We start from the raw sequence: 26,787 nt of genomic DNA, 5'->3' as shown, positions 1-26,787 counted from the left end.
GCGTAGGATCACAGATGGTTGATCTTCAAAGAACCTTTTAACCTTTGACATTTACATACCAATTACAAACCTGGACCCTCAACCTGATCGTCCCGTCTTCCCCCACTGTCACAAATGTAGCGTCTGCGTAGGATCACAGATGGTTGATCTTCAAAGAACCTTTTAACCTTTGACATTTACATACAAATTACAAACCTGGACCCTCAGCCTGAGCGTCCCGTCTTCCCCCACTGTCACAAACAAGATGCTAAACAGACTGGGTCTGCAAACTGCTCATGGGGGTTCCAAGCTTCAAAGCATTCCACAAAGACCTCCTGCCTGGCCCCACCTTTGCAATACACAATCACGCACACACTTAAACGCATTGTCTGTATCTTGTGCTAGGAATATGTGATTATAAGTGGATCCCGTATATGCACGCGTTGTGTGTACGTTCCCTTGTATGAATTATACTAGTTACAACTTTCTATTTTACATTAGGTAAACTCTAATTACCTATAATTAAGTGTATAAGTGTATTTCCACTTTCCTACTTCCTAAAGGTCCCTTTCTTGGTGTCAGAAGGAACTTCTCTTTACTACTGGAACAGTGATGCATACCATGTGATCACAAAATACATCATACAATTTCTATAAGGTAGAAATTGTAACTGCAACGAACTACAGTTTCTCTCTGGGCCAGCCATAAAAATTCCGGTCAGTCGTAAACCCAGACAAAGGGAACTTCTCCCGCCAAAATGTCACACTTGTGATTGGCTATTCAGGCCACATGATGGGCGTGCCAGAAAGCATTCAAAAAGAGCGTCACACAGGCACGATTGCTCAGAACTTCTCTTCTTCCTTCCGAGACACCTCTTTCAACACTTTGACTCTTTGGAAAGTTTACCTTCAAGGAGGACCTCCAGCGCCAGGCCTAAGGATCGAAGATCGTGACCCTACCGCATCAGGACTCTTTTGCATGAAATAAGGACCAATGCAAGTAACTATTTAGATGCACGTTTAAACCCCTTTTTAAGGTGAACTTAAGAATTCTCTGACGATTCTCATTAGGCTGTGGTAAATTGATGTGTAATACTGCCATTCTCTTTTCATCACTTTTCTTTACCCTGTATGTATATGTTAGTCTAATTGTTGTATGTTAGCTATAGCCGTGTTTATTAAATTCTTTAAATTCACAATCGTTTGTTTCTGTGTGCTGCTCACAGCTGAGTCACTGAACGTTGACCTTTTAAGCTACATGCTAAATTACTGCTAGCACGCAGAGTGGGAAAGCTACCTTTCCTGGCAAGAGGGGGGATAATCATTCCCAGAATTGATAAATAATTATATTATCTGCTCCGTGGACGGACAGACCAAGTAATTGTAACATTAATTCTGCTACAGTTTATCCCAAAATCTAATCTAAATGTTTATTATTAATTATAACCAGTTATAATTAATTATAGATATTTCCTCTTGAGCTAATTCGTTACAGTGTCATCATTGATGCAGGTCTCTCATTCAATTCGCACGTAGATAATGTCACTAGAATAGCATTCTTTCACCTTAGACATATTGAAAATAAGAAATATCATTTCAATGCATGATGCAGAAAAGTTGGTCCATGCATTTATTACATCAAGGTTAGATTACTGCAATGCATTACTGTCTGGATGCTCTAGTAGGTAAACTCCAGCTAGTATAGAATGCTGCAGCCAGAGTTCTAACCAGAACCAGGAAATTTGACCACATCACCCCAGTCTTACAATCACTGCACTGTTTACCCATCAAATTTAGGATTGACTACAAAATCCTACTTTTGACCTATAAAGCTCTAAATGCTCTCGCCCCGCAATACCTGAGTGAACTTTTAGTTCTTTACGACCCACCATGCCCCCTTCGATCAATGGGTGCAGGGTCACTACTGGTACCAAATGTACAGAAGGTCACAGCTGGGAGCAGATCCTTCTCCTATAGAGCTCCGCAGTTGTGGAGCGGCTTGCCCGTCAGTGTCTGGGACTCAGAGAAAGTCTCAGTGTTTAAATCCAATCTCAAAAACTTTCTGTTTTCTCTGGCTTTTTGTTAAAGTCCTAGACCCTCATTTCACTTTGACACAGTGTCAATTATAAAGTCCAGTTTATCACAGAGTCCCCCTGTTAGACACAAAGTTAAATTCACCCTAGTTAGGCTGTCTTAGTTAGGGTACCGGGCCACTGTAGCACCAATATACCACTATAACCACATATTTCAGTATCGGTCGTAGGATGCCACCGTCTGCCGCTGCTTCTGTTTGTTTTTCTCCGAGACATGGAATCAGGCGCCCAGACTACTGGCAGACTCCAAGGAAGAGACAAGCAGATAAATCCTGGTTCCTGACAACTGCTAAACGAGGACATAGCATGAAACGAACCAGAGGGTCACCACAGCCACCACCACCGTTACAACTACAGCTTCAGGGATCTTCAAGTGGACCAGTAACATCATTATGGACACGTAATCTAGACCATGACACTTGGGACTACATTCAACTGTAGGACTCATTATTATATTGTACAAATCATCACCAGCCCTGCACTGCCAGCCCTGCATTTGCAGGCTCACTCTACCCTGGAAGGGGGTCCCTCTCTGTATCACTTCTTCCCAACGTTTCTTCCTTTCTTTTTTTCTCTCTCCTAGAGTTTTTTGTGTGGAGTTTTTCCTTGTGTGCAGAAGGGTCAAGTGTGGGGGGTGTCAACTGTAGGGCATGTCAAAGCCCATTGAGACATACTATATGTGATTTGGGTCTATATAAGAAATAAATGTTGTTGTTATTGTTCCTGCGTCTAGCCTGAACAACATAGTTGAACCATTCAAGGCAGTGGTCAGAAAGTGCTGAAACAACACCTCCACTTTACTTTCACATACATTCAGCATCCCCTACTTTGATGTATGATTAGCAGACTATAATGTCATTTTACAAGGTCTGCTGGAAAACCAGCCATGAATGCACACCTTTTGTTTGAAAAGAGAGATTCAGACCAAATCAACAGTCTTAAGTCAGGCTAGATCAGTGTTAGTCACATCCACTTACTTTGATTGGTCAGACTGACAGAAGTAATAATTCTGGGGTGATTAAGGACATATCTTGAACTGAAAAAAATGTGGCATATTGTCTAGACTCCACACAGAGCTTAAATAAGCCTTTCTAGAGGCTCTTCAACAGTCTGAAACCATGAACAGCACAGTGAAACAATATTAATGCAAACACATGCAAAACCTTGGCATGTGCCATGTCATTAAATTAAGATTACATTTCTCATAGAAACCCAAAGGTTTCAGTGCCTTTTGTTCTTCTTATCATTGTTGGTCTTCAGTTCTTGTGTGTCCGGTAGAACATTGTTTCCTAACCTCAACCATGAGTTCCATTTGTAGTAGTAAGAGCATTTAGAAGATTCAATCTTATCATGCTGTGCAAATGAATTCCAAGAACAAGAGAGTATATTATGAGGGCACAGCATTTGGTGGAATTACAAAAAAAAAAAAAAATACCCACGTAATAGGTCAGCCAAAATGTCGGTTATAAAGTGTAACAAAGTATAACACATTAGGCCTCATTGTGGCATTTTGTGGGTTACATAAACAGGAGAATGCTTACATTTGCATCTTAATGCATAGACAGAAGCCAACCAAGGGCGGTGGCCAGTAATTTGTTACCATAAAGGACAATGTGTGCATTAAAAATATTCAGACGCAGATGAGTTCCACCATTCCACATCAACATAGAAGCCACACTTTCTGGCAACAACTGTAGACGAAGACCAGTTGTGAATCCACAACCTAGCTGTAACCTAGCTCCCTGAATTCGCTCTGCCATTTCTCGGAGCGCTACACCCAGCCCCCACAGAAATACTGCCACCCTCCCCCATGCCGCCAACACGCCCAACCCCCACTGAATCGACTGCCTGAAACCACAGAAAACTGTTGCCAGTATCTGCTTTACAACAAAGCCCCAGCAATCTGGATGCTGGACTGAGATTAGAAAATGCAAGACTATCAAGCATGCACCCAAAACCAAAAAAAAAAAAAAAAGCATTTTTAGACATTTGCCAGGTCATATGCCTGGATCACGCCAATCACTTTAAATCCCGTCAGTGATATCGTAGCAATTACTGTAGTGTGTTTTACCTCTTCAAACTTGCAGGGTCAGGTTTTGCTTGACAGAAAAACAGAACGAGAGAAAATAACAGCTCTAAAGCGGTATGGTGAATACCGCTTAAGTTAGCTACTCAGCTAGCTGCAGCCCATAGCAGTTTTGCAATACTACCGCATACCTCAAGAGGCGGTAGTGAATAGTCCAATCGGCCCCCAGTTTTGCCTGAAAGGAGGCTGTAACGCTCCTCTGAACAAATATTCAAACTTTCTGTGGGTGATTTTGAACCTCCTGGCCTTCTGCAGAAAGTGTGCAGACGAAACAGAACACCTTTTTTAGTGTGTGTCTACCCAGTGGTGGCCTAGCGATTAAGGAAGCCCCATAATCAGGTTGCAGGTTCGAATCCCGAGCTGCCAAGGTGCCACTGAGCAAAGCACCGTCCCCACACACTGCTCCCCGGGCGCCGGTCATGGCTGCCCACTGCTCACCAAGGGCGATGTTTAAATACAGAGGACACATTTCATTGTCGCATTCCATATATGAACACAAATGGCGGTTACTGCTCTGCACACACAACTTGCAGTGATAGGGTTCAGAGATGTGATTGGAAGTTTGGCTCTTTACAGAGTGCCTCATATTTTAGCCTTACTTGGCAAATATGATTTTTCAACACACAAAGCATCCATATTTGACAAGTAAGGTCAAAATATGAGTTTATGGATATTAAATTAAGAGCCATGCCACAAGAGCCCATCAATAGTTCCAGGAAACAGAGCTGTCGCTCAAATACCTGCTGGCCAATGACGCGAAGCCCAGCCCATATAAGAGAACAGTCCAATCGAATATTGAGGCAACGTAATGAAAAATGAAATAAATGCAAAAGTACTAGATGTAAGCAAAATGTATGGTCAAAATTCCAACCAAATGTTCCTAAATTTACATTTAAACATCATATTTTTGTTTGAAATTAGGAACGTTGTGTTTCCAAAATGTTGGGACAAATCTATACAAAACTAAGAGAAAAACAAAAGGCTAACAGTCCAGTGTCATTCTAACTGGCAAATTAAAAACATGGTACTGCTGAATGTAAAAAAAAAAAAAAAAAAAATTCAAATAAAAGAGCAACAACCACAATGTAGGAAGATGAATTTATTATTTTTTCTTCAAATAAAGTTTAATTTACAATTTCAACACAAAAGTACAACACTGACAGGACATGTTGTTAGATCCTCACCGATTGAATTGCATGAAGGGGAAGGTGCAAAAATATTTTGGGGAAAACAATTCATGTTAAAAACCAGACAAATTGCCAGCACCACTCGACACTGAGTGAAAATCAAGTCTTGCCCTTTGAAAATAAATATAAGCATTTCTCAGGTCTCAGATTTGTGTCCAAGTAGTAATAATAATGAAAACTTTAATTGAAAGCAACAATGTACATTGGGAGCTAAATTATTTAAGAACTAATTATTTTGATAGAGCTGGCTATCAAAGTATGTTCCTAAAGACCTGTTATGCTGTAATATTTCATTTCATACTAATAACAATGCTAATTTGTTTGAATAAGCAAATAAACCAAACATGAGAAACGGATTTGAACATTCTCTCCTGCAACATTCTTTAAAAGGTTTTTACATGATCATATTGTAGGGGGAGGGGGTCATGACACAAACAAGAGGCATAAATGGGAAAGGTGGGAGAGAAAAGGTCATGTAAAGGGCATTTTGCACACTAGTAATCTTCAGATCTTAATGATCTTAAATGATCTAGAGTGTTCAAGTCCTTCACACATAAGAAAATAGTTATTATATTGTCCTTCTAGAGTAACAAATTTCCCCATAGGGATCTCAAAATCAACTGATGAAAGCACTATGAAAATAAGTAAGGCATTTCAAATGTTGCTGTAAAATGAACGTTTTAAAATATAAAAAGTGTTTTCAACCCGCAAAAAGGAAAATAATGCCATCTATACTTTAATAACCCAAGACTACATAAAATAGGGATAGCCAATATGGCAACCAGGTGGCATAGAATGGACAGTAATAGGCATCTCAGGAGAATCCGCCCTGAATAGGGTATGACTTGCCGACAGTAGTACATTTTCAACCCTTGGAAAGAATGTCATATTTAGGGTCAACTGCTTGTAGACAAAATATAAGAGGTTTTGAATCTACAGGTTTGAAAGTTTGATCCCCAAAAGGTGTCAGTGGAGAAGAAAAATCACATCCAACCTGGAACCATACAATTTTTAAGGAAATGTTAAATCCCTTTTTGCATCATAGCAGTAAGTCATGTGCACAGCAAAAAAAAAAAAAAGAAAAGAAAAAAAATTCCAAAAAAGCCCATAAATGCTTTACAAAAAAAACATACAGATGTACAAAAGTCATCGTTAGAAAAAAGAAGCTTCTATACAGGATGGACAATGAGTGGTTGAATCTGTATCACAGGTGACAAATTAACTTGCAAAATCTTTTGGGCCTTTCTCCTCACTTCTTCATCTGTGTAAGAATCATCCACCTTTATAACCTTCCAGAGTAGGTTATTACCATTCAGTCTCGACTTTTCCTGCCCATTCATCAACACAGGATGGGTTCCAGCTAAAACCGGCGAATCAGCCAGGGTTCTCCAATCCAGACCATCTGCCACCATTTCAGTGTTCCTAAATGGGACCATCTTGTAGCTGTTGCTGTCTTTAATATGAACGCCATTTTGAACTATAAAGGGGGCGGAGTCTCCAACAAGAGCCAAATCCGCCCTCAATGGACGGGACTGCACTTGCCTGCTGTTCAAAGCTATCACTCTTGCAGCTTGACTTTCACTGCTGAAATGGTGAAATGGAATGCCTGATAAAGTTGTGGGATGGTGAGAGCTTCCTCTAGCCAAATCTTGAGAGTTCAAGCCAAAATGAATCTGCAGTCTTGCAGTGTGGCCTCCAGACAAACCCTTTATATTTGTTAACTTCAGGCATTCTTGCTTTGGTCTGCCAGAAAGGACTGCTGATTTTGAAGGAGATGTTGGCTTGAATGTATCTACTGAAAGGTTGGTCAGCAAGATCTTGGGCTGATTCTTTAGGATAACTTCCGCTGCTGAGCTTAGTAATGAACAATCCTTTTTCTTGACCAGAGATTTGCGAGCTCTCTTTTTTGCAACCTTTGGCACCTTATTCTGAACTTTGATGAGTGTCTCTACGGAAAGAGGCTCTGTTGTGCAAGATCTATACCCATACACATCTTTACTCTTTAGCACAGTGGGTCTGTGGCCTTCTTGTTTAAGCTCCTGCAGAAAGGACACCATCTGTCTTTCAGTGTCTGATAGATCCTTTGATATAGGGTTGAAGACTCTCAGCGCCTCCTTTAGGGCAGTTTGTCCTGCTGAGCCAAATCGGGCCCAGGACCAAACTGCCCGCTCCACAGCTTGTTCTTCATAATTCATGGCACAAACCAATTCAATAGTTGGGATGTCTTCCAAGTCCCTGTGGGTGGGGAAGAAGAAAAAAAAAAGTGTGAGAAGAGTCAAACAACTGGTTTTGTTCATTGTTATATTGGGGTAACAGGATTAACCTACGGAGCACCCTAGAAATGGTATCAAGTTTTACCCATCCGGCCAAATACTGTTTTCGCTGTAAAATCGACCTGGGAACCTCTCACCTAGATTTATGATTAATATGAACATTTCAATGTGAAATAACTAGTATTGCAGCCTGCAGTATTTGAGGAGGAACAGACAATTCGATTAAGGAGCTGTGAATAATGAGCTAACTTCAGCATCTTTGTGTACTCTAAATTTACATCCATATACATGGGACAGGAACGCAAGGTCCTCTGTGTGCCTGCTTACTGCTGCTGGGCTGAAGTCTCACACCTTTTGTGGAATGGTGAGGGAGGTGGGATTCTTCAAATAAAGCACATTTCATTCATATTAGTCAAGCCAAGCTCATTATATCACAATTGATTTTTCATGGGTTGAGCGAAATAGCAGAAAAATAAATAAATAATTGAAACTGGGTGAATGTCCTGCCGACGGGAATGCAGCGCTGTGTGGTAAGACCTGAGGCGGTGGCTTGTGTGTTTATATCAACACGGAAGGGTGCCAGAACTCGGTGCTAGTCTCTAGCTACTGTTCACCACTGAGTTTGTAACTGAGTATTTACCATGGGAATTCACCTCAGTTTTCATAATTGGAGTGTACATTCCACCCAACGCTAATACGAGGAGGCACTCTGTGTGCCATACAAAGCTATTAGTAGGGCCCTATGAAATTAGTTCTTTTTCTAAATTCCATGTTTTTTCCATTTTATAACCATTTATTCACGTAAAAGCTATGTGATTATGGAGTGGGTGGAAAAAGCAGGGGGGAGAAAAAAAAAAAAAAAAAAAAAACCCGCAAGATGACAAATCACATTTATTCTCTGTTCAACAGAATGCTTGGGCATTTACTGTGCACTTGCATAAAGAACTGAAAACATGATAAAAACCACATGAGTGAATCAGCTGATTTGTTTGTTGGCGTGACTGGCTCGCGCGATTTCATCCACGTTATCCACATCATTTAAATCATAGGCCCTATATTAGCAATCTGCAGAATGTGCACCCAGACAGCTCGCTGACACCGGAGATTTCAACCATGCGAATCTCAAGTGAGTTCTCCCTAAATTCCATCAACATGTGGACTTCGCGACAACAGGGGAAACACGCACTGAATCTCGTCTACACAAACATTGCGGAAGCATACCGGGCAGAATCCCGTCCCCTCATCAGACCACATCACTGTTATGCTAATTCCAACACACAGACTGCTTGTCGGACGCACAAAACCGGTTCTGAAGGAGGCAAGAACCTGGCCAGCAGGAGCCATTTCTACGCTTTGAGTGCACTAACTGGTTAACGTCTAAGGAGGCTGCAACCAACAGCAACAACAATCAATTTAAAGGAGTACTCTAGATCAGTGAACAGCTAAATCAGTACAGAATTAAATTTGTGCCAAAATTTTGACACAAAACTAGCCGTCATCCTAGCTGTCACTGAAATACCTGCTGACCAATGATGCGAAGTCCCACCCACATGAGAAAACTGTGCCAGAAGGTCAACCGAATCCTCAGGCATCGTTAGCGTAAAGTGGGGGAGAGCAACTGAAAAGCCAGAAGTGAAACGAACAGCATAACTGAAGGTCTCACAAGCAAAAATGAAAAAGCAAAAACTAAAAAAAATGTATGACGCACGATTAGACACACAAAACTACGTGACTGCGAGGAAATCAGACCCCCCTTCCAGTGATCGGGTGCTGTGTCCAACCACAGCGGAGTTAACTCATGAAAGGCTGCTGGACCAGACATCCCTGGAAGAATGTGCAGACCAGCTGGCAGATCTTCTCACTGACATATTCACATCTCACCGAGCACCGCCATAGTTCCAACGTGTCTCAAGGCCACCACCATTGTGCTTGTGCAGAACAAGTCTTCAGTGATGAGTCTCTATGACTACTGTCCCGTTGCACTTTAAACTAGGGCTGCACGATATATCGGAAAAATGATCATTATCACGATAATAGTATACGTGATATCTGTATCGCAAAGAGTCGTGATAAATGAAATTTATGCAGAGTTCGAAATCGCATACTATATACTATTGTGACGAGCTGTCGCCGCGAGGCCAGGAAAAGAGAAAGCAGCTCAGTCATGAGAGTTTCAAAATAACGCTTTTTATTGAACGGTAGCCAGTAGGTGGCGGCAACAGCCAATACCTTCTCCTCTGGCTTCCACACAACAGGGAGGTGTCTCTTCTTCTCCTTCAGCCCTACACCTCGACTTCACAGTGTAAAGTTTCTCCCCTTGCAGACGCTACATTAAATCCCCGTAACACACACATCCCAAAGCCAAACAGAACACATTTACCCGTAACATGCCGCGTATCTCACCTGCAAGGCATGCTGGTCCCAACTCATGGCCGACCTCCGCCGCCACACTATATTGTATATGAAAAACAGTATGCGAGGCGAGTAGTATGTCCGAATTCAAGGTATTCGTAAAATTAATTTATGTGCCAAGCATTGTTACATGTTAATATTAAATTTTTATTTATGTGAATGTTGACAATATGCTAGTGTTTCCACTACATACCAATTTATTTAAGGCCTGTACACTAACAGTATTTTCTTATTTTATTTTTGTTAAATAATATTTTTTATATATATATATAGGCAAGGAAATATTTTGTTGACACTTAAGACACTCTTGAGTATGGTTACATGTAAATAAAAAGTAATCTTTGAAAGAAATTCATATTGTGTTGGCAGGTCTACGGTAACAGCAAACCAGAAATCTGAATAACTGCGGAGGGTTTTAAGTCATTCATAATGTTTTGAAGTAGGTCTGAAATGATTATTCGAATAATTCAATTACAAAAAATGTTCGAGGAGAAATATCTTTGCCTCGAGGCTTTGTTTAATTCACCAAAGTTGTTTAAGCGTTTCCGCCTACTGTGGAGGTCCACACCAGTTGCAGCCAGGTGCAGCTTGTTTTACCTGAAGCACATTTCAAAGATGGCAGAAAATGATACCGGTGTGCATAAAAGGCAAAAAAAGTTCTAAAATGTGGGACCATTTTATGCTGCATAAGGTGGACAACGTAGTGCAGTGTACACACTGTAAAACGGACCTGTCCTACTATAAAAGTACGTACAGAACCTGAACCGAAAATATCCTCACGTGAACTGCAGTTCTCCAAGTGAACTCGGAGCTTCTACAAGGTATTGTATTTTTATGATTGCTAACTGATATGAACATTAGCGCTTCTTAGAACGTACATTATTTGTAATTATTGTAGCCTGTGTTATGAGTCGATAGTGACGAGGCATGATAAGTAGCAAGAGAGCAAATCCAAAAGATCTCTCTTATGTAATTCTCCCACACCACACACACACACACTGATAAGTTACAAAAACACGCCTTCCCTATACATAAGGTAGTAATAATAAATGCAACAGATGGACAAATCTACATTCATTAGCATATAGATTTACCCAAGATGCCGCAGTCACGACTGCTCTGAAGCAGTTTACTTTGTTTTTTTAAACAAATTGTTGTATTTTCAACCCTTCACCGACAAATCCACAACCATTGAGCGCATTAAGTACAGTGTAGACTTGTTTCTATTAAAGCATTTCACTGCATATCATACAGTCTATGACTATGTATGTGACAAAAAAAATTTGAAGTACTTTTGGGTGAGTTTATAGCATTTGTTGCACAAATCAATGTTTTTTTTTTTGTCTTCCCCACAGTACATCACAGCAGCGCATGGACAGCTTCGTCCGGACAGGACCCTTATGCACTGTGGAAGAAGCAGCAGTTTTTACCAAGAGCATTTAGAATATGCTCACAAAAGACATGCGCCCACTCTCCATGGTGGAGGACACAGGATTTATGAATATGATTAAAGCTTTCAATCCCAAATACGCCATTCCCTCAAGAACACATTTCACAAATATGATGGAGCAAAAGTACTCAGAAGTAACAGAGAAATTAAAGAGTGTTCTTAAGGAGACAGACTGTGTTGCACTAACAACAGACATTTGGACGAGTGTGGTCGCAGAGGCTTATCTGGGGGTCACATGTCATTTTTTGGGAGATGATTATGAAATGAAGTCCCTCTCCCTTACTACAATGCCTCTGGAGGAGACATACAGCCTGCATAAAAAGCAGCAGCAAATGGGAGTGCAACAGCACATGTTGGTACAGGATGTCAGTACTTGGTGGAACAGTACACTTCATATGCTATCCAGGCTCCTTGAACAGAGATGGCCAGTGACTGCAGCTCTTTCCGATCCTGCAGTCAACCCATGGGGAAAGCATCACTATCTGGATCTGAAGCCAGAGCAGTGGATCATGACTGAAGAGCGGACTCAGATCCTTGAACCTTTCGAGGGGGCTACAGTGTTCCTGAGTGGGGAACAATATGTGACCCTGTCTGTGCTTCCACAGCTGGTACAGACCCTCAAGAAATCCACCCTGAGTTCAGCATTTGAAACTGCACCAGTGAGGGCATTTCAGGGACTTGCAGCTGAACAGATCGCTGACAGGTGGGAAGACCGGTTTGTATTTAAACCTGAGGACCCTAATTCTGTCCTACTTACTTGCTGCCTTGGACCCCTGGTTCAGAAAACTTAAATGATTCTTCAGAAGGCAAGAACTTAAGGTCCACAATTCAAACAATGGCACTAGCTGTCAAAAGGCAAGAAAGCAAAGGATCATCAGACTGTTCTCGGATCATCAGACTCCAATAGGAATGATGAAGAGAGCAATGCATCAAGATTGCCAGCTTTGGATACATTTCTGAGTATTCCAGACACCTCAATGCCCTCAGAGAGTTTGATCTCTGCTGCTGGGAACATTGCTTCAAGGTGAAGAGCAAGCCTTCCTTCAGAGCATGTTAATATGCTGATCTTTTTGCATTGCAACCACCACTTGCTCTTTTAAAGGCTTGCACATGCATTGCATATACATGCACTAATTCTCTCTCCCTCTGTGCATTTTGCACATAACATTGCACATAGTTCTTAGTTCTGGCGCCAGTAACCCAAAGTTAAGCTTTGATTCAATAGTATTGAGTATTGAGTTTGAATAAAAACTTTTTTGTGAGTAATAACTGCCAATTGCTTGCTCATTTTAAGAGGATTTTCACTAATTTGTTTTAAAAATGCAAAAAGTATGAGTTGTCAGATTAATCGATTAATAAATCGACAGAATAATCGATTACAAAACTATTCACTATATCTTCTATGCTACTAAATATTCCAGAGTCATCTATTAGGGCCATAAAGTTGGCTGCGTTGGCTCACGCTCACGATAAATGAACAGTTAGTAAACACAAACTATACTACTTTAGCTTTCCACATGATTTCACAGCTTGTAAAATGTGGCACCTTTATTTTCCCCTCTTGGTCCAGCGCTTCTAGCGCAAGCACAGAATCTGGGCTTTTAAAAGCCGTACGCATCAGGTGGGATTCTGTGGGGCTTGAGCTTCTGCTGCAGCCCATGTCACACTGACAATGTGTACATAATGCATGGGAAGGCGTGTTTTGAGATGTTACCTATCTGTGTGTGTGGCGCGCGGGAGGGAGAGATGAGGAGGGATGAGTGAGATCTCATGCCTTATCATGCCTAGGTCACTAACAACTCCTAACACAAATAATGTACGGTCTAAGAAGCACTAATGTTAGTTAGCAATCATAAAAATACGATACCTTGTAGAAGCTCAGTCCCCGTTTAGAGATTCTTTCGGTTCAGCTAGGCCCATTTTACAGTGTATGTGCTACTACGTTGCCCACGCAGCTTAAAATGGTCCCACACTTCAGACATTTTATGCCTTTTATGCACATCTTTATCTTTATTTTCCGGCAATAAATCGTGCCTCCTTTAATCTTTGAAATGCGCGGCAGTTAAAACAGTCCATGTAGAACAATGATGCTGGTGCTGCACAGCTCCGCACTGCGTAGCTCCACGTGCATGATACGATAATAGATGGACTTTGGTGACTAATAAAAACAAAGCCTCGAGGCAAAGAATTTCTCGAATATTTTTTGTAATTGAATAATTCAAGTTATTCGAATAATAATTTCAGCAATGTCATTATGAGGTTGTGTGAGTATTTCTTTAGTAGTTTTGGTTTTAATAGTAGTAGAAAACAGGTTTCTGCTGTGCATGTGTATGTTTCCCTTTTAGGTACTTGAAGGTCAAGCTTGGTGATGGGAGACATTTACATTACATTTAAGGCATTTGGCAGATGCCTTACAACATGCTTCCATGTTATCATCGATGAAGTGATCAATTCTGCCTAACTAGGACTTCCAACTACGGATACAATCTTTTTATTCACTCTGTTGTAGTTTCTATACAGAAGTCAGACAACAAGAAGGTTATAAGTTAATCTAAATATTGTCTAAAGAGGAAGGTCTTGAGCTGCCGTTTGAAGGTGCTCAGTGACTGAGCTGTTCTGACCTCAAGGGGAAGTTCATTCCACCACTGAGGGGCCAAGACGGAGAAGAGTCTAGATGAATGTCTTCCTTTTACCTTCAGCGCTGGAGGGACCAGGCAAGCAGTACTGGAGGATACGAGGTGCAGTGCGAGGTGTAATAAGAGCTGTGAGGTAGGATGGTGCTGCTCCATGTTTGGTTTTGTAGGCCAGCATCAGTATTTTGAACTTGATGTGTGCAGCTACTGGGAGCCAGTGAAGGGAACGTAGCCGTGGTGTGGTGTGGGAGAACTTGGGAAGGTTGAACATCAGTCGTGCTGCTACATTTTGTATGAGTCAAGAAAGAGAGTTGGTTGTCTATTGTTACTCCAAGGTTGTGGGCTGTTGTAGGAGAGAGCTGTGAGTTGTCCAGATAAATAGCAAGATCCTGATGTGGTAAAGAATATACTGGAATGAATATTAGTTCAGTTTTTGTGGGATTGAGTTTGAGGTGATGGGCTGCCATTCAAGATGTCAGTTAGACAAGCAGAGATTTTGTGAGCAGCATGTAGATCTGAGGGAAGACTAGAGAAGATGAGTTCTGTGTCGTCAGCATAGCAGTGGTAGGATAATCCATGTGAGGAAATGACCTCACCAAGTGATCTTGTGTAGAGGGAGAAAAGGAGAGGACCTAGTACTGAGCCTTAAGGGAAACCAGTGGAGAGTCTATGTGAGGCAGAGGGGGATCCTTTCCAAGTCACTTGGTAAGATCGCTCATCAAGGTAGAAAGCAAACCACTGCCATGCTGAGCCCTGAATTCCAAGCCTCTTCAGCACGTGGTTAAAGACTCCGCCCATACAATCATGTGACATCCACAGGATTTATTTAAGGATGCCATCTTCACAAGGTCTAGTGCTCATGGAGGAGAGATTATTGCATTGTTGTGGAGAGTTATGTTTAGTGCTGTAGTAGATTTGTTGCCTAAATAATGTCCCTTTTGTGTGTGCGCGTGCAGTGTTCCTCCTGTTAGTTGTTTAGTACTGGTCTTTGGTTTGTTGGTTTGATTCACTTGCCTGCACTGTAAATAAAAGCACCACATCTGGTTGTGTTTGTGTGGGTTCCAGTCCAGTATTGCCATTCACATTCTCTAACCCTAGACAGGAACGTGTAAGACTACTGAAGTACTAACTGTTGGCTTGCAATATCCTTTATTTTTTAGAAAAACATTCAGCCTAGTATTTCCTAATATTAACCATTTATAAAAATGACATGTGTCGTTTTAGTCAACAAAGCCAGTCACTCATCAGCCAATCAGCCAGAAAGCCAAATCTGAAAACAGAAATATTGTATGTGGGGAAAAATGAAACACTCACTGAAAAGGCATCCTGAAATTGTTCACGTTATTCTACTTCTTGTAACAAAACCTTCTGAAAATTTTCTTTGACTCACTCCATAGGCACTACAAGCACACAGTCAAGCATAGACTGTTACTACATATTCACATGTTTGAAACAATGACAACTGAATGATGCATCTCATAAAATGTCTATATTGTCACATGATGTTTTCAAATACAACAGTTAAGGTCTTGTACACCTTTAGAGAAGGAAGAGAGCAAAGGAACTGAGGAAACTAGTCCAGACTCCTGTGGACCCTTATTTCCTTTTGTATTAAATAAAAGCAAAGACATTAGGTACATGTAAAGTCTCGTGAACGAGTGGATACCAACATTTGCAGCAGGAAAAGCTGCAAGGCACACAAAACTGACATTTTTTATGTGTCAGTAAGCTGAAGTATAATGGTTTATAAATGTTTTAAAGTTTGATGCTTTTATTATGAGAATTTGCATATACTCCAGAATGTTATGAATTGCAAAGTCCCTCTTTGCCATGAAAATGACCTTAAATCCCAAAAAACATTTCCACTGCATCAGCCCTGCCACAAAAGAACCTACTGAGATCATTTCAGTGACCGTCACATTAACACAAGCAAGAGTGTTGATGAGCACAAGGATGGAGATCATTCTGTCAAGCTGATGAGTTGGAATAACAGATGCTTGAAATCATTTTTCTTCCTCTGTTAGTTAACCATGGTTACCTGCAAGGAATAAAAAGGGCTTCAGAGGCAAGGCTATTGCTGCTACTAAAACTGCACATAAAATGTACCATTTACCAGATTATCAAAAGTGGTTCAGGGTGCCCAAGAAAGTCCAGCAAGCGTCAGGACCATCTCCTAAAGATAATTCAGCTGCAGGATCGGGGTGCCACCAGTGCAGATCTTGCTCAGGAATGGCTGCATGCAGATGTGAGGGCATCTGCATCCACAGTGAAGACTTTTGGAGGACGGCCTGGTGTCAAAAGGGCACTTCTCTCCAAGAAAAACAATCAAGAACAGACTGATATTCTGCAATAAGAACAGGGATTGGACTGCTGAGGACTGGGGTAAAGTCATTTTCTCCGATGAAGCCTTTTTCTGATTGTTTGGGGAATCTGAATAAATGATTGGAGAATCAAAGCTGATGCTACCCTCAGTCTTGTCTCATGCCAACAGTAAAGCATCCTGAAACCTTTCATGTGTGGAGCTGTTTCTCATCCAAGGGAGTGGGTCACTCACAAATTTGCCCTAGAACATACCTATGAATGAATAACAGTACCAAAACATCCTCCAACAGCAACTTCTCCCAACCATCCAAGAACAGTTTGGTGAAGAACAATGTCTTTTCCAGCAAGAAGCACCGTGCCATAAGGCCAAAATGATAACTAAGTGATTTGGGGAACAAAACATTAAAATTATGGGTCAATGGCCTGGAAACTCCCCGGAGCTTAATTCATTTGAAAATTGTGTCAATCTCCAAGAGGTGGGTGGACAAACAAAAACCCACAAATTCTACCAAGCTCCCAAGCACTGATCATCAAAGAATCAGTTGCTGTGAGCAGGACTTGGCCCACAAATCGAGGCAGTGGTGGCCTAGTGGTTAAGGAAGCAGCCCTGTAATCTGAAGGTTGTCTGTTTGATTTGCCAGTCATGTCTCCCAACTGTTCAACAAGGGTGATTGTTAAAAGCAGAGGACAGGTTTCATCGTCACCATGTGCTGTGCTGAAGTATTTCACAATTACAATCACTTCACTTTCAGAAGTTGATTGGCGAATTGCAAAGGTCTTAAAAATGGCCAACAATACTAAAAATATTGCATAAACGTGATGTAATTGTCAATTAAGCCTTTGAAACTTAAAATATGCTTGTAATTATACTTCAATACACCACAGGAACAACTGACAAAAAGATTGAAAAACACAGAAGCTGCAAACTTTGTGAGACACAGTATGTCACTCAAAACCTTTGGCAACAACTGTACACTAGGGTTGTTCAGTCGTATAATCAATGCATCTTACACCCCGGTCATTCATTGAATTTTGACTGATGCTCACCGTGACACATTTTCTCGAGACCCAAGCAGGCTTTCTGGCACTTCAAAACACACACACAAAGTGGGAATGGAGAAAAGGCTGATCTTTCTCTGAGTGTCCAGAGATCTACAACATGACATTACCGTCTTACCAGGAGTTTAGAAAACCCACATACTTTCTGCACTGAGTCCCGCATCGTGGACAGCGAGTTTGGTCTGAGTTTGGTCTTTAGATTTGCTACAATTTGTTCAGTCCACACTCACTCTACTGTACCCTAGCATTGGAATTTACTGCAATGCAAGGGCGCACCACCTAAAATCTTGCCTAGGGCTCCAAATTTGTTGGGGCTGGCTCCAAGGCTGCACAATTATGGCTTAAATGATAATCCATTTTTTTTTAATCAATATTGCAATTATGATTATTAAATCATGATTATTTTATGTAAAACATTTTTATTGCACTCTCTATTTTAAACAAACAGTAACTAAACAATGTTTTCAGATTTGGTGATAAAAACCAGATTGTCAACATTGTTTTAAGAGGTCACTATGGAAAATTTCTTTTTATTAAATTACATTTTTTTCCTTTTAATTCTTCTTAATAGGGCTGCCACAAGGCATTGTTTAAATCGATAAAAATTGATTACAGAAATAGTCAGCAACGAATTTCAGAATCGATTTGTTGCGTCACGCAACGCAGAGACATTTGATTATATTAAAATATAATAATTTTTAGTTGAGCACTGATCACAGTGAAAACACTGTCTCTTTTACACACTGATTCTAGCAGAGTTCACCACCTCATGGACAGGGCGGGGCAAAACTTAGCAGGGGTAGAGGAAGAATTCAGGGCCATACGGGCCATAATTTGCCTACACTTTAACACATGGTTTTACACAATCCCTTTTTTATTAAATAAATGCTGTTCAATGCAGCACTTTTAACGACCACGCGTTAGGTGGCCTTTTTTTTTTTTATGCTTGTAACGTGTTTGGTCTGTGTCTTGGAGGAAACTGGTGAAGCTTACAGAGAAGGAAGATCCATCTGGAAGGAGCTCACACCACTGCTGGGGTCTCCATCACACTCTCTTTATTACACTCACAGCACCTCAGTTCCACTATACCCGGGTAAAATGGATGTAACCGCTCTTACTTGAGATGGGGACAGTACACACACCAAAATGTCAGTATTTATATGTACAGGAGATAATAAAAGGGACCACGGGAGCTTGGGCCAGTCTGATCGGTTCCTCTGCACGATGAAAAAGCTAACTCCGCCCAGAGCCTAGTCCAGTGTGCATTTAAAGGAGTACTAAGTGATGCCTGGTCTGAGCTCCAATTTCACACTGTGATTGTTAAAAGCAGAGGACACTTGGGCTGGGCAATAAAACGATATGTAATCGCAATATACACAAAAAATATCAATTAAAAAAAAAAAAAAAAAAATGCTATTTGATAAAACGCTCTAGTTTTTATTCTTCGTCAATGTTATTTCTGGTCCGCCTTGGTCACACCCCCTCCCAAGCATGTCGCCTGAGTTTTAACCGTGTGCAGCCCTTAACACGCAGTGATGACGTGTTGTAGAGTGGCTATCGAAGCAGAGCAGCCCAGCTGGCAGCATTTAACTTATTAGCTGGGTTGCTAGGCTACTGATAGAAAGTCCATGTGTGTCTTATTCCAGTTAAGTGATTGGCTGTCTCTGTGTGTGTGCGGGTAGAAAAGGGACATAGACCCGCAGTTCTGTGTGTGGTGACCCCAACAGTCAGCTAACAGAGTAGTAGCGCCTATTCGCATGCAGGTTCATATGTGTGCTTAAATTCTTACTTAACCTCCTTGTGTGTTTTGATGGAAAGTGCTGAGCGAGAGAACGTGGCAGGAGGGTGTTTCAGCCACCGGAGCTTCTCCAAGTGGCAGTGGAGAGCTACTTAGGGCTTCTCAAAGTGGCAGCAGCAGGACCTGCTAAGGACAGTGGCTACAGCTCATGTAGCTTTAGCCCCTCAGGCTACCAAAGCTTCAGTGGCTGACTTTTCCCATTTCCCCACACATGCGTGAGGCTTTTCGAGTTCCGGTTTTCTTCTGTGTATTTCAAGGACGTGTATTTTGAGGCAGGCCCTTTATTATGCATTTCTTTTTTTTTCCCCATTTTGCATCTTAAATGTGTTCCTTGACTTTAGAATTATGTTTACATTTAAATTATTTGAGTTTTCTACGGTTGTTGGTATTTCCGTCTTAACTGAGGAGATTCTGATCTCTGGAAGGTTGTTTAAAATAAAAATGTTTCTCCTGGTCCTTATTTTAAATGGGTCATAAAAAAAAAATCTGTAATTTCAGCCATATCGCTGTTGTGTCGTAGTGTCACCGTCATGCTGTGCTGTGTTTCACAATGACTATCAGTTCACTTCTCATCCTCGCATCCCTGCCACATCAACACCATCTGAGCGGCTGTTTTCTGCAGCAGGCAACATAGCCTCAAAGAAAAGAATGAGCCTGAGCCAGGAGTATGTTGACATGCTCACATTTTTGTGTTGCAATGAAAAGTGTCTGAGCAAACAGAGTGAGAGAGAGTAAGTGTGTGTGTCTGCGAATGAGTTCTGACATTCTGTTCTGGCAACTCAGGTGGCACTTTATTTTAAAAGTCTATATATTAGGCAGATGTAAAGTATACATGCATAGGTTTTTTGTGTTAGTCAATTTTATTATAACAGCTCAAGGAGCAACATGTGTGTACTTTCTAAAGATTTTAGTTCTGTTTTTGAATTAAAGGGTTGAACATTTATGCTTTTTTTTTTTTTTTATTATTTATTGTCCTAAAAATGATTTAATTTAAACCTGCAATAGAACAAATCAAATGTAATCATTATTCAAAGTGCTTGGGCTTTTAGTCTTTGCATTTGTACACCATTATAGCAGACTCCATTTTATTTGTTGGATTCCACAATTGTCTGCTTTTCCACTTTGCAGGCTTAAATATATACAGACATCAGAACAGAAGCTGTGCCTAACATATGGGGTGGAAAGACAGATGCTCTAGCATGAATAACTTTTTAGTTGATAAAATAAAATTTTACTTATGAAATGTTATGCATGGATTCTTCGTTTGCTCGTTACTAAAGCCACACTTGGCGCAAAAGTCCAGTCAGTGAAGCATGATTGAATGAGCTTGGAACCCCTTCCAAATATAACTGGTATTGATGCATACTGATAGGCTGACATCTAGTGTGTATGTATCTATGGTGCATATATCTATTAGGATTGCCAGCTTTTTCAAACCCAATTGAGGGTCACCTTCTTGTAGGTGCTGCTCAGTCTATGCTTTCTGTGTAGCCTTAGCCAGCTCTGAATAATAATACAACCTTGTTATAATTATGAAATGGGTTTGACTAAAAGAAAATGTTACTTCTGCCTGCTGTACTAGGTGCATTTAGACTGGGTTAAATACAGAATATAATAAAAATTGTGCTGACTTTCATTGAGCAGAAATGACGTCAACAACACATTCACCAACCGCAATATTTAGCTCAGTAGGGTCGGCATTTTTCCAGAAGAAAAATTAAGTTACCCATAGTTTTTTTCTGAGTCATGTGACTGAACTAAAAGCCAAACCAATATTGCTGGGCAGAAAAAGCATGAAAAATGGGAGGTAACTTTTCCCCTTATGACGACATAATTGGAGTAATTCCAGATCTGAGCTGCCGCTCTCTGAATGGCAAAAAAGAATGGCCAAAGCACTCTTCACACACACACAGCTATTTCTAGCCACTGCAGGACTATATTAAAATGAAATGTTAAATAATCTCATGATAGGGGACCTTTAAATAAATTATAGAATGTCGATACTAAAAAAAAAATTACTTTATTGTAGCTTCTCAGACAGATGTTTTTTAAACTGACAGCATTTTGCAGAAAGTGACGAATGGACAAGGACAGTAAATGACAGGTTATGCTCAGCAATGAAGGAGCACATTAGGTATGCTATATAAATAGCACTGTGCAAAAAAGAAAAAGTCTATGATTTTTAAAATCTTAAATCCTTTAAACTCTACTGCAGAATACCGAAAACCTCAAATTTTTATGTAATCTCATCATACAAAGTCCACTTTCAGTAATTTGGTTTCGACCAAACAATAGAGGCACAAATCATGTCTAATAAAATGCACAGACCAATTCGGTCATTTTTTGAGTGTGAGGCGAGGTGAATGGTGGTGGTAGTAGCCTAGTGGGTAACACCCATAAATATTGTTACCAGAGAATTTCACATGGTTTATTTTCACGTGTTGAGATGTCCACTATAATAACAGCGGTTTCTAAAAAGCCAAGCAGTAATTCAGAGTAATGCCAGCTATGGCTGCACGATTTGGGGAAAAAGACATATTGCGATTATTGAGATCAATATTGCGATATGCGATATGATAAACATACAAACTACTTATAAATTGAAATGCCCAGTGCTTTCAAAATACAATATTCTACAAAATTAAATAAATCACAAAAAACTCTTTTACATTACTGTCGAACGACAAACCCTGGTAAGGCTAAACAACTGTTTTGATTATATTTGGCCATTATAAAATCCAGTATTATAGTTCTTACGTTTAACCAAAATGTTGTTTGGAGGCTGACTTGAACACAGGGATGCATAGCTTTGCTAGCTTAGCTAAGGTTAAGATTTGTAAACAGAGGTGAATTTCTTTAGGAAACCTTCAAAGTTTGAGAAAAGTTAACTAAACAGCTAAGAACAGTCTAAATAGTTAATGCCTACGTTTAGCCAAATCGTTGTTTGGAGGCTGACTTGAACACAGGAATGCATAGCTTCGCTAGCTTAGCCTATCTTAGCTAAGGTTAAGACTTATAAAACGGGGATTTTATAATGGCCAAATATATTAAAAACAATTGTCCAGCCTTACCTATGAAATGTAATCCTGTGTTTGGAGCGTACAGCGGTTTGTACAGCCCCAAGCAGCACAAGAGTGAGGCATTTTTATGCACTTCTCTCCATAGACATGTATATGATTCACTCCACAGCAGAGACTATCGCAATATGGTGGCAACGTTGACGTACGTCTACCCATATGTCTATGTGAGTTACGAATCTGAGGTCTCGATTGAACCGAATCGAAAATCATGTGACCAAACAAGTCACATTCGACTGAAGTGAGACTTCAGTCAGCTCGCAAACTTTGAGAGAATGAGTGATATGTTGCCGATTCTATCCATGTACTAAACATTTAAATTGCAGCTTTTTGCGTTCTTGTAATTGCACAGGCTGACATCGCGATTACGATTAGATTAATCGTGCAGCACTCATTTATATATATATATATATATAATAACACAGCAAAACTGTCCTCTATAGATAAAGTATAGAGGTCAACTTAGCTTATGGCACCATTTAACAAATTGCTTACAAACATTAAAAGGATCTACATGAAATACTGGGATCCTGTATTCTTTCGCTAACATTTGGTTTCAGCACTATGGACCGTCGCATCTGCCATTTTTCATTCCTGTGTCTCTGTGAGTAGCTCATTCCGCTATGGTTTGTGTGGTCATATGAATATGTCTGATTGGTAGAACAGTGTCATGTGTTACATCTATCTAATGGAATAAATGTTTTTTTTAAAAAGTACAGTCAAGTATTGTAGCAAATGTAGCAAAGTAAGAGTAGAGTTTCTAATTAAGATAAGATTTTTTATTAATCCGACAAGTAGGTACACTCTTAAATCTTCAAGGAAAAAATAAGTCATATTTTTTCTTTCAGAAAGTCAAGGAGATGTAACGAAGCAAATATTACTGCTACTACACACCTCTGGAAGCCATGGAGAAAAATTAAGAACCACAAACAAGAATTCAGTGTACAGAGATCAAAATTCAACTAAAATCACTGTGATGTGAGCAAAAGCTTGAAGAGCACCACCTTTGCTCAGACACACCTGCCAAAACAATGAGTTTCAGAGCTCAGCGCACTGCATGCCGTTTTTGGTCAGAAATTGGCTGTGTGGTTGTCAAATTCTGGACTGAAAAATGGATGGGTGAGCAGACCAGCCCTGTGCGTCAGATACCCAATACGTAAAATGATGCAGCTCATTGATTGATTGATTCAGACATCTGATCAGGCCTATCTCTAGTTAAAAACAGGCGGGAATTGAGATTATTGGGCAAGTGCACAAAGGGGTTTAGCTACACCAGTCAAAAGCATGGACACACCTACTCTGGAGCTCATGTGGAGGCCATTTTGAGAATCCATTGCAAGAGATATGTTCATAACCATTCAGAACAGTTGGAAAAACATCCCCGTTCTCCAACTCAAGGTCCACAAGGATTGCTGGTTTTTGTTTATTACATAACCTCATGTACGACACTGTGCCTACCTATAAAGTTTTATTGCCCGATATTAATTTAATATACCTCTAATATATTCAGAATTCACAAAAGACTTCAGCCAATAACAATAATATTGCAAAGAATGCAAGAGTGAGTATTAAACAGAAAAATTACATTTATGGCATTTAACATTACAATCAGTAGTTACAGGGACCGTCTCACTGGAGCAATTCAAGGTTAAGTGTCTTGCCCAGGGACACAATGGTACGTAAGTGGGATTTGTTGAAGGTTAGTTGACAGTAGCATGATTCCTCATTTTTAAAAAACCTTATTCCATGAGAGTCAAAAAGGAACCACTCAAGAACACAGGAAGTCATGCAATCCAAACATGTGGTTTAAGGACAAAGAAGACACAAAAGCAACCTTTTTACAGAACTCAAGCTATAGAGTAATTTATTATAAGTTAGCAGAGTTCTGCTTAAAAGGTTTAGTTCAAGAAGAGTTTTTAACGTTTGGTAATTTAATTTAAAATATAATTCCTGGGTACAGTCTGTGAATATTGTAAATGTCTGTCTGCTGGCGTAGACAAGTGTCTACGTGTTTTTTTTCTTTTCACATGATTCAATACTAAACAAATTTGTTATGCATAAACCAGTGAAAGACTTTTTCCCCAAAGGGGCTGCTACGGCCTTCTTAAGAAGTCGAGTATTAGATACATGAAAAAATTACATAACAATCCTGAAAACACAACCGACCAAAAACCGAAAGAACTAAAATTCTAACTATGCATATACAATAAAGGCGTGGCCAACGTTTTCGCCACGCCCAGTGTATATTCGCCTAAAAACCGCCGTATCAGGCCTTTTAAAAGGCATTTAAAGCATGATTAAAACTTAACATCGCCGACAACCGTGTAGTTTCATTTCTATGCCATGGTGATTTATTTCAACCAGCTAAACGGAAAGTACACCTGAACATAACCACGTAGCTACAGCTAGCTAGCAGACAAACTGACTTTAGGAAATCTGCTCCACTGCCTCCACAGACAGGCAGTAGAAACGACCACCGACCGAAGCACAAATTCCGCCGAGATCGGTCGGCTCGGCGTCGGGGCGCGTAGATAAACTGCATTTAAGCCTGTAGCGACGTCCACTCGTCCCCGTTGTGGGCGCCGGAACCACATACACCAGCAGCGAATGCTATGCTAGCCGGCGATGTAACAAAGAGTGCGAGAGCTGGGACCAGCCATTTTCGCCACAGCCGGCGCCGAAAACACGTCCCGTTCGCCTGTGTTCTTGTCGAAGCGACAGCGTTATCCAGCCGCAGACCGCGAACAATAGTCTACTACACGCAATCCGACTTGGCAGGCAGGAAAAAAACTAACTTGACGTAGAAGCTCATCGTGGTGCTACGGCGCAGCTCTCGGCCCCCTTTTCCGCTAAAAAAAAAAAAACAACTTCTCGTCTAAGAATAACGCTGCGTCGCGGCTCACGGCGCGCGATTAATACCGAGGAAAGGAGCGCAACGTGGGAGCTCACCTCAAACCCCGGTTTCCACCGACATGTCGTACGGCAGGGGAGCCAGGCGGCGGGCTAACCAAGTCCAAATAAAAATGGCCACGACTTTTTAGTCGGGGGGGAGTTTTCAAATTCACATGACACACGGGGAGAAGGGGCGGAGCTACGGCGGCGCAAACCTGCGACGAACTTGAATTGTACCTTCGTGTACGTGCGCGTACGTCGACGTCCCTGTGCGTTCTGGAGTACCAGGCGCGGCGGTACTTACAAAATAACTCCTTATATCAGCTTGTCCAATTCCGGACGCCTTTCCTCTTCCAACTAAAGGTCGGATAAAGTGGGCGTGGTTTCGAAGGAACGATCGAATTGCTACTAATTTGTCTAGGTAGACTTGATTGAAATACATTGACCTTGGTGACTGATGAACATGCTCAGCAGACTGCCCCCATTTTGAATCTTCTCACAGCCCTGTGTTATTTCAAACCCATGTGAGCCAACAATCCTCAAGAGGATTGGTTTTCTTGGTCTGCTGAGCAAAATGGAGGCTTGTGATGTTAATGATAATATCTATCAGTCTTCTTATCTATCTATCTATCTATTACTTTTGTTTTTAGTCAGTTTAGTGGGATACTTGAATCTTCAGGCTTATCAGGTGTTATGAAGCCACATTTTATTCTGTGCACAGAGGACACACGAGAAAATTCACAGAAAACAGCAAACACTTTTATTCCTAAAGAAAATATAATTGGACAATCCTTCAATCGTATTCAAAACATAAATAGATGGCCTTTCCATCTTCCTAGAATGCTGAAATAAATACTCACTCATTGCTGATCCATTAATTATCCATCTAATACCAATCTGTGTATTAGATGGGCAAAGAGGCTTGGGTGGTGTTTGGGTCTGTGCAATCCATTTCAATATTTGCCAAAAGAAAATTATGCTGTGTTCATTGTAAAATTGCAAAGAGTGTAAATATGTTTGGCAAATTATCAACAATGATCAACTCTACATAACAGCATCAAAAGATTCAGTGAGTCTGGTGAAATCTCTGTGCAAGGGAAATCCATATTGGATGCCGGTGATCTTCGGGCACTAAATTAAAAACACAGCGTGGGTCAAGAAATTTTTTTAGAAACGATTGTACGTGAACATCTGCCTTCCACAAATGCATTCTGTGGTCAGATTAATAAAAACTTGGGACTATTCAGAGGGACAATCAAGCTTGTTATTAGCATAATAACGTAGAATAAGCCAAATTCCAAAAAAGTTGAGATGTTCCTTAAATTTGAATAAAACAAAAACTAAAAGACTGTCCAAACCCAATATAACAAATAATGGGGCAATGAAAGATTGAGATTGAGATGAAAGAACATTTTATCACAGAGTTGGAGAACAGATGGACACCTTGGCACAGCATCTCTTCATTGGAATAGTGGTGAGTATAGCAGTATATCCCTGTCATGCAGGAGACTGGGGTTCAATTCCTTG

At 40.6% G+C, this 26,787-nt stretch overlaps 1 protein-coding gene across 1 annotated transcript; it reads right to left on the bottom strand.

Annotated features, from left to right (window-relative positions):
• Positions 1 to 5,243: 5,243 nt before the first annotated feature.
• On the bottom strand, positions 5,244 to 25,412 carry ccdc71 (coiled-coil domain containing 71). The gene is made up of 2 exons (XM_028998790.1): positions 25,318 to 25,412; positions 5,244 to 7,579 (listed from the first exon to the last, which is right to left on the bottom strand). Exon 2 carries the CDS (start codon positions 7,537 to 7,539, stop codon positions 6,514 to 6,516), a length of 1,026 nt encoding a protein of 341 aa, XP_028854623.1. The 5' UTR covers positions 7,540 to 7,579; positions 25,318 to 25,412; the 3' UTR covers positions 5,244 to 6,513.
• Between the last annotated feature and the right edge of the window lie 1,375 nt (positions 25,413 to 26,787).

This window comes from Denticeps clupeoides, chromosome 12 (genome assembly GCF_900700375.1).
Source record: "Denticeps clupeoides chromosome 12, fDenClu1.1, whole genome shotgun sequence".
Taxonomy (NCBI): Eukaryota; Metazoa; Chordata; class Actinopteri; order Clupeiformes; family Denticipitidae; genus Denticeps; species Denticeps clupeoides.
This window is presented reverse-complemented; position numbering and strand designations above follow the sequence as displayed.

What these genes read in the sequence shown, in the direction of transcription:
- ccdc71 (XM_028998790.1), bottom strand. Translation starts at nt 7,539, where the DNA reads ATGAATTATGAAGAACAAGCTGTGGAGCGGGCAGTTTGGTCCTGGGCC.